The 9,143-nt window shown below is 35.7% G+C and overlaps 1 protein-coding gene across 4 annotated transcripts; it reads right to left on the minus strand.

Annotated features, from left to right (window-relative positions):
* Positions 1-157: 157 nt before the first annotated feature.
* On the minus strand, positions 158-8,745 carry LOC135584280 (GATA transcription factor 27-like). Of its 4 annotated transcripts, XM_018825444.2 has the most exons (9): positions 8,279-8,745; positions 5,491-5,856; positions 3,710-4,136; positions 3,492-3,564; positions 3,232-3,335; positions 2,948-3,134; positions 2,726-2,828; positions 799-971; positions 158-709 (listed from the first exon to the last, which is right to left on the minus strand). In XM_018825444.2, the coding sequence occupies exons 1-9, from the start codon at positions 8,316-8,318 to the stop codon at positions 623-625; spliced, it is 1,560 nt and encodes a 519-aa protein (XP_018680989.2). In that variant the 5' UTR covers positions 8,319-8,745; the 3' UTR covers positions 158-622. The 4 variants fall into 4 exon arrangements, with proteins under 4 accessions (XP_018680989.2, XP_065004981.1, XP_065004980.1 ...); XM_065148909.1 differs by lacking the exon at positions 799-971; XM_065148908.1 differs by having other exon boundaries at positions 158-971; positions 8,279-8,744.
* Positions 8,746-9,143: the final 398 nt, after the last annotated feature.

Raw genomic sequence — 9,143 nt, forward strand, 5'->3', positions numbered from 1 at the left:
CATAAAAGAGGTTCAATACAAGCATGGACATTGTCGCAGTGTGAGCTTGTGCAGGCATCCGCCCTACAAAATATCATGCTATAGTACTGTATTATCAAGATCAACAACATTAAGAATCTAAAATGCGATTTCAGGGTGCAAGTGGAGGAGCATGATCTGCCAAAAACGAGAGCAGAATATATAGATCCCAAGTTAATATTTCTGCAAGCAATGTTTTACTGATCAAACAGCATCAAAATACACTGCAAGGCCACAACTCCAATGGCAATAGATACAAACTTCACTGCTAATGGAAGCTCCCGCTTTCACCCTGAGCCATATCATGAACTCTTGCCAGGCTATACAAGTAGGAGAGCAGCCCAATCTCAATTCCAACTGTGAATGTCGTTTTCAGATTACAGGTAACACGAGGCCGAATAGTAAGTAGTACTTCAGGAGACAAGGAGTTGGTAAGAGTAGTTGGCATCAAATGCCCATCAGTTAAGCACTAATCTTCGGATTATGTCGTAAGGGAAAGAAAGGATATGCCCGTACAACTACATTATCCATACTATATTCTCAATGAATTTTCGGCTTATTCCTCAAACTTGATGACTGAAATCTGGAAGAACTCTCTTCTATTTCAGCAACCACACTCTCTGCCAGAGAACTGGATTTCTCTTTCCATGGATGGCAGTGCAGGAGTTCTGCCTCCGGGAATGATGCATTGCTAGGAACATTGAGAAGCAAATCATGATCAGAACTATCAGCAGTATACTGCGAAGGAACTGACATGGAGCATATATCCAGAGGAGATGCCTGAAAATTCCTGTGTCTGAAGTGATCGCATTTGTTTTTCTCAAAGCTATCTTCATTGTTGGTTAATTTTGACCTTGTATCACTAGATTCAAGATGATGTAAATTGTTTGAAGGAGAACTCGAGACCACATGTTTACAAGCTCTCTTAGGGCTTTTAGTGGTGGCTTTCAGATCTGAAATTCAAAAAATAACTAATCTGCTTATCAGACAAAAGAATTAGCTGCATATAGCTCTTTGCATCAAGTATGTATTACTAAAGGAACAATTTAATTGTCTTATAGAAATTATATTCTTATCATCAATGGAATTATCAAGAGGAAATTCTTTTCAGGAGGCCACTAAATTTCTCAATTAAAGTACCAGATTTTAAAGCCTTTAGTCCGATGTAAATTACTGAACACATAAGGCAGTTAAATTATTTGATGCATGAGCATGATGAAACACAAAGATCAAAATGAGAAAACAAAACCAATGGTGGTAGTGAAGAAGACAACTCTGCAACATTGCAAAACCGTGAGCATTGAGCATCTGATGGGGTTGTATACCCCTAAGAAGTTACGCCAAAACATTGTGCCGCTGAGCCTAGGGCAACTTAACACTCATTCGATGTTTTATTTTGGGCATCCAACATAACTAGCCTTTTAGAAGTGAAGTTCTAGCATGCTATCCTTAATCAACTTGATGTCATGAGATAAAATCAAGGTAAGATGATAAATATTTCTTCCAACTGTTTTACCATACATCACTGGGTCCTGAATTCTGGATATCGTTACCTATTTCTTGAGATACAAACTAGCTTCCTCAAAAGCATATGAGCAAATTTTATTAGCTCAGAGAGCAGTGATGGTACTTTCATGCAGAAGTGTCAGATCATGAGAGGCAAACATAACAGTTGCTGGAAATCTTATCATAATTCTTTGTACAACCACTTAACCAAGTGAACATATGATAAATGAGGACACTTAAGGATTCACAGAATGGAAGAGCACTTCTTATTTACTGAAGATGCATTAGATTGGCAAGACAGTACATCTCTACTGCCAGCATTCAAGCATATAATTGGTATAACAATAATGATCACTGTGTTTGGTAGCTTATGCCAACTTTAACTGTGATTCAGTGATTTAACTGCATGAATTCTGGAAGAGGAACCACCTACTTCCAGCACTACATCAAGACAGATATCTGCCACTTGGAACCGTTAAAATTAATTTCCCAACATAAATGACTTTCTTTAACATTAGCCTGATGACAATCATTCCCTTACTGGTTCAATCAGCTAATTGAATAAGTAAACAATCCCGAATAAAAAGTATGACTTATTCTTGATGAAGCCTGTACTTGTCATGAAAATTATAGGCAGTTTTTGGTAGGCAACATCATCAACCACCATAAACCTTTGGCTAGAAGTTCATCAATAACTAGCCACCATTAGTCCATCAAAGCTCCCAGCATTTGAGGAGTTAAAAACAAATCAAGAAAAATAGTATGATTTAGTCCACCTGAGGTGCTAGCACTAGTTATGTAATAACAAGCATACATAAAGATATTAAGGATATGGGTGCTTCTGAGAAATTCCCCTATCCGTAAAGTTTTAAATGCATAAGCATACCACACACAATCATGCATGTTCCTGTACAAACAAAAGTGTTCAAAGGCAGCTCAACCTTATAGTTTAGTAATATAGTAAAGCACTTTGGTTTAAGATCTGGAATATGGTCCTGCATCTAAACACAAAAACCTCCGATGCCATTAACCAACTATTTTCTAAGGATCAAACACAGATTCTGACAGCATTAAGAATTAAAGATGGATGCCTTGTAGGTAAAGATACTCCAACAAGTAGAGAAGGAAAAGTTATCACAAATCAAGATGACAAAAGCAAAGAGAAGAAAGAAACTACAACAGAGAAGTGATGAGATCAAACCTGAAGAATTCTGGTTTCGACTGTCATGAGGCCTTTTGATGGATACCAAATTGTCAATTCCAGGAAATTTTGATCCTATAGCTTTACCCTTTCGTCCTTTTATCTGTTTACATGTTTATTCCCTGATCATCAGAAACTCACTTGCAAATATTTTATCATGCCCAAAGAAGTCCCTGAAGAATCTAGAACATAGATTAATAGGTAAAACTTATGGGTCAATACCTTTAATTTTTCATAGTACTCCACCCATCTAAATCTTTTCAAGTCATGTAATATGAGTCTCTTTAATGTCCTACAGTCTTCAACATTCGCTTCTGAGAAGGAGAGATCAAAAGTTCCTTCCTGAAGCAATTGCTGGAAATCTGACAATGTCTCGCAGAATTGGGGACTTCTAAACATGGTTCTGAGGCTGCACATTCAAGAATAGAACAAGACAATTACAAAAATAGTGCAGTTTTAAATTACAAGACAATAAAGACAATTTAATTTTTACTAAAGGAAAGAACCTTTCTGGAGATCTGACAGTATCTATGGAAGGCAGATATGTCATCAACAACTGCTTTTCCTCATTTGCTAAGTATTTCATAAAAATATCAAAATTGATGATATCCTGCATAAAGATGAACAGTTATAGTGAAAGCTCAATTTTGCAATATAAGTTAGTATAGTAAAATTTACTAACTACTCATGGTTATTACATTTGTCAAGTGCATCCATTTACCTTGAATTAGTCGTCAAACAAATATAACAGAAGCTCTAATCTTACATTTAGATCTGCAGAGAGCAAGGGTGAGTCTTTGTCTTGCAGGATCTTTAACTTCTCACCAAAAGTCTTATCCCTGCAAAGAATAACATAGACAATACATGGGCAAGATTTGTAAATTAAGTCACACAATAATTTGTGCATATACCAAAACTGATGAAAAGTAATATTTTGAAACAAGTCAGAACAAAAAAACATCACTTGTAAAGTGTGTAAAGCACCTCATAGCAGTCTCTTGGGACATATGTTGTGTCAAGTTCTTAAGCTTGTGAGTGCCACTGTCTGAGAAGTTTTTTCCCTTGCTTTTGGTGTCTAAAGGGAAGGACGTCAACCCTGCATATCTCTCATTTATGATGTATGATTTATCTACTGGATGCGAGCTTGCTTCTGATTCGTCCTCTATGTACTCGGAATTGGGATGTCTAATGAGCAAACCTCCATAACCTATCTCAGTGTAATCAAGTGGGGTTCCACTTTCATAAATCAGATCTTCTTCTGATGATCCTGAAAGATTAGATGACTGTTGTTCATAGAAAATGGAGTATAAGTCCTTTGTCAGCTTTTCAACAGGAGAGACCTTTGGGTGAGTCGCAGATGTCCTTTTCTTGGATGGTACTAATGATTCCCAAACATTTGATTTTGCTAGACCTGAATATGTGATGGAAAAGCCATTTAGTGTCAAGTCTAAATTGATGATAATAGGAAAAGAAAATTTTTAAGTAACAAGTACTTCAACAACAAAGGCTGAATCAGACTTCCATTAGTGGATAACTCGTTCAAGTCTTTAACTTCTCATGTGAAAGTAACATACAACATAAATATTATCAGCATTTGCTCAAATTATGAGAATCAAGAAAATCGAGGATAATCAGGCACTGCATAATAAGGATGGTAAAGTACCTACAGATTATTTAAGGATGTGAAGAACTGAAAAATAACTTCAGTGATTGTAAGACTTCAGAGCATTTTGGTTAACTTTGATAAGGTTATTTTGAACAAAGAAGCATGCTTCAAGGAAGCCATCGGAAATGCTCATATAGAAGCCTAGGGAACATCACAAACAGCTCAACTACTACCATTGCCACCGTCAATACCATCAGAACAAGTCAAAAGATCCCAACCATTTGGGGTAAACTACATGGACAGATTCCCTCCACCATAAGCAATCAAATCTCCTTGCAAAGTGTATTTCTTTACAAGCTTTGCTATATAAACTAGGACATACTCCATCAAGAATATTTTAATATTTTCCAATATCACAACTATTAACTCAAGATCAATATCTCGCATCAAATGTTTTATCTTTGTTCACACTTGGCTTCCTATGAAATTATGTTGACTATGTATACAGAAAGTGATATTCCAGAGCAATTTGGTTTATACCATCCTGTGGTACAAAAAGAATAATCATAGATTCCACAGCTTCCTCTTTAGACCTATTTAAAAAAATTAAAGGATAGATGTTATTTGTCTAAGGGGAATATTGTTTCTAGAAAAGATCACTTGAAATCTTCCAACAGCTTATCAAAAGGACACTTATGAAGCCTAATGTGAGGGAGTAACAACAAAAGTTAATATATAGAATGATTATGAAGCTTACTGTGAAGGTGCAAGAATTAAAATAAATATTTTTTCTAGGAAAATAAATTCATTTTGTTATAAGATGTAACAAAAAAATAATCAAACATATCAACAGGAGCCAACTACACTATCTCATGATGTAATAAACATTGCCATCACATCTAGTTTTAGAACTAATTGAGGACTTAGCTATTGCCATCACATCTGTAACGAAATGATGTAACATGTTTAAAACATTATCTTGAAATTAACCCTCTGGAGTTAAATACACTCTTTTGACTTCACTCCCTCAGAATCTCTGTTAAATGTGTGATCTTTCGACATATACTGTAACAAATATGGAATAAAAGTTGAAACATACATCACACACTTACAATAGATTACCATCAGATGTTCAATATAAACAGAAATGAATCATAACCTGTCATGTCATTTGCATCAATAGTTCCAACATGTGCACAACTCTCTGAAACTGATATAGCTGATCCAGTACTAGATCGATTGCTAGTGTTCCCCTCAACAATCTTGCAGAAGTTCTGATCAGAATACCGCATTGCATGCAAACTTTCCAATGGATTGCTGCTCCGCCTTTTCTTCTGCAGCTGCTGCTCTTTGGGTTTGAAGGATATGCTTTCAACTTTGAAAGTTCTCAAATTTTCCAAGTCAAAAGCTTCACGAGCATGTAGTGGGGTGTAATTTGTAAGCGAACCCTTGGTTCTCCACCTTGAACCACATGCATTGCATAAAACTGGCTTGTCAGGTGGCCCGTTCCGCCAAAGAGGGGTACCTATTGTCGTATTATCTTCAGCAGTTATAATTATATAACACAAGGCTATTAATTTTATCTACTGAAAGATGCTTTAGAACAACAGGCACAAAAATAATGGTTATATTAGACGGTCAGAATACTTTCTGTTAAAACCACCAAAGAAAAAAATAAAGAATGCAAAACTAACCTAGCAGTAGAATGATAAAAGTGATGTTACTATGAAGGAGATAACCAAAATCTATTCATTCCATATCAATTAAACAATGGAAAAATGAGAAGCGATAGTTAGATCAATTTATTGTGTTCTTTCTAATACCATAACATTCTAAAATATTTCCCTGCAGCATTAAGTTATCTAAGGTCCAAACACATAAAATTCCCGATGAAGGCCAAGGTTTAGTCTTCCCTAAATGATAAAATAACATAAGCATCATCATTATAACTTGTGTAGATTGTCTGTCTATTTCTAGAAACAAGAAATTGCTTCCAGGTGCTTTCCTTCCAAAATCCCATCAAAATGATACATGGTTTGTTTACAATCAAGTGTATGAGATATCATTTTTACTTAGTCGAATATGTATATCTAGTAGATAAATTTTTCAAAGCTATACAAACAAAATTATGGCAATATTGTGAGTCGTCACAAAGATTAAATGTTCTGATGGAAGCTAGCACAATAGGAGAAAAGAGCTTGAGGTTAATAATAGATCCTTGTAAATATATTAATAGACCTTTACATATCACAACTAGCACAATAGGAGAAAAGAAGAATAGTGCTAAAAGCCAACATAATGATGAGAGAGAAAAAAGTGAGGAATGATACAACTGAGTTGCTTCTTAAAGCAACTGAGATATAAGAATAAAAATATCTATTTGCCTTTGACAATTAAATCCTCATATCAGAATGGGACTATGTCCACAAATAGATAACTAAAAAAAAGCACTCCAAACACTTGTACATACTAAGAAGAGCAATTGGACAGAATACATTCATAGCTGCAATGTAACTATTTAACATGATATGTAGCAGATAGGTTGATTTCTTGAGAATCGCACGATTGATATAAAAAGGACCAATAATATGAAACAGATGATGATTCCTACGGTCTTGCGAAGCCATTTAGACAGTTGAGAATTAGGGATATCAATGAGCTACTAAGAAGAGTAATTGGACAGAATACATTCATAGCTGCAACTTAACTATTTAACATAATATGCTGCAGATAGGTTGATTTCTTGAGAATCCTCAGATGCATGCACGATTGATATAAAAAGGACCAATAATATGAAACAGATAATGGTTCCTACGGTCTTGCGAAGCCATTTAGACAGTTGAGAATTAGGGATATCAATGAGCTACTAAGAAGAGTAATTGGACAGAATACATTCATAGCTGCAACTTAACTATTTAACATGATATGCTGCAGATAGGTTGATTTCTTGAGAATCCTCAGATGCATGCACGATTGATATAAAAAGGACCAATAATATGAAACAGATAATGGTTCCTATGGTCTTGCGAAGCCATTTAGACAGTTGAGAATTAGGGATATCAATGAGCTACTAAGAAGAGTCATTGGACAGAATACATTCATAGCTGCAACTTAACTATTGAACATGATATGCTGCAGATAGGTTGATTTCTTGAGAATCCTCAGATGCATGCACGATTGATATAAAAAGGACCAACAATATGAAACAGATGATGGTTCCTACGGTCTTGCGAAGCCATTTAGACCGTTGAGAATTAGGGATATCAATGAGCTACTAAGAAGAGTAATTGGACAGAATACATTCATAACTGCAACTTAACTATTTAACATGATATGCTGCAGATAGGTTGATTTCTTGAGAATCCTCAGATGCATGCACGATTGATATAAAAAGGACCAATAATATGAAACAGATGATGGTTCCTATGGTCTTGGAAGCCATTTAGACAGTTGAGAATTAGGGATATTAATGAGCTTAGCATAGACATTCCAATGAGTGAACCTCAATAACCAAATTCACCAATTTGAAGCACCGGCTTCAAATTAAACTCATTCACATCAATTACCAGGATGAATCTAATTACTTCCAAAGGAACCGCTTAAAGAATGAACCAAGAAGAAAAAAAAATCAAATGAAACAATGAACTAACTATTAAACCTACAGTATTCGAGATGCATAACACGAGATCCCTTCCCTAGAAAACAACTTCAACACACTTTACCGATTTGTAAAATTGAGGCCAAACAAATCGAGGGGCAAAAGTTAAATAAAAATGGCTATTAAATGGGTGCCGTCTTCCAGAACATCCAATTAATTGTAAGAAATTAAACTATCAAGAACGAAGAGACAACGAGAAAGACTAAAAATAGAGAAGCCAAGGAAAGATCCAATTTTTCTCCCATGTTTTGCATGGAAATATTCATTGGAAGCATGAACAAACGCTCACTTGTAACTCCACAGTGATGGCAAGGTCCGTTCTTTCCCATTTCCACCACTCCTTGCTTCTTCCGGTTCGCAATATTCACAACAACTAAATAAGAGATCCACCAAAAAAAAACGAAAGGAAGAAAAAAAAAAAAACTGTTCTTTATAGTTCTAAATTACAAAGAGTTGTGCTTTCCGGGAGCCCATTAAACCAATATAGACCTGATAACCCAGACAACAGGGTCTCAGAAAGCACTTCTCGTGCTCTTTTATTAACCCCAAACAGAGGTCTCTGAGTTGTTCTGCGCAGTCCAAGAAGACCAGAGAGAAATGGAGCGGGGAAAGGGGTAACAGGCAGGAAACTGGTGAAGAAAGGACAGGAAGAGGAATCTGAGCAGCCCAATGGAGGGGAGAAGACCAATGGGGGAATCAAATTAATGGTGGAGGAAAAGGAGAGGAGGCGGCTTCCTTTTCTTTGCCCATCTCCTCCTCCCCTTTTATTTTTTTATCTTTTTTATTTGTATGTCAATATGTTATAGATCTGCTCAGTAACGTTAAATTATGGGCTCCCGAGTTTTCCCGCAATAAAAATATCAGGCTTCCTTCCCATCCTTCTTAGGCTCTTCTGAGTTTATCCGTAACAAAATGTTTCAGCATATATAAATATCCCACTAAATTAAGATATTCCATATTTGTTTTAGCATGCATATCTCCGTCACGCTTCAAAATATTAGAGCATAGATGTTGAAGTTCTAACTGACATTAATCACTTCCGTAAAATATATTATGATGAAAAATTATAGCATTAGATGTTGAAGTTCTAACCGTAAGGGGATTTCTTTTCATATATTTGTAATCGATCATGATGGTTAATAGTGATTAACAGT

This window comes from Musa acuminata, chromosome BXJ3-4 (genome assembly GCF_036884655.1).
Source record: "Musa acuminata AAA Group cultivar baxijiao chromosome BXJ3-4, Cavendish_Baxijiao_AAA, whole genome shotgun sequence".
Taxonomy (NCBI): domain Eukaryota; kingdom Viridiplantae; phylum Streptophyta; class Magnoliopsida; order Zingiberales; family Musaceae; genus Musa; species Musa acuminata.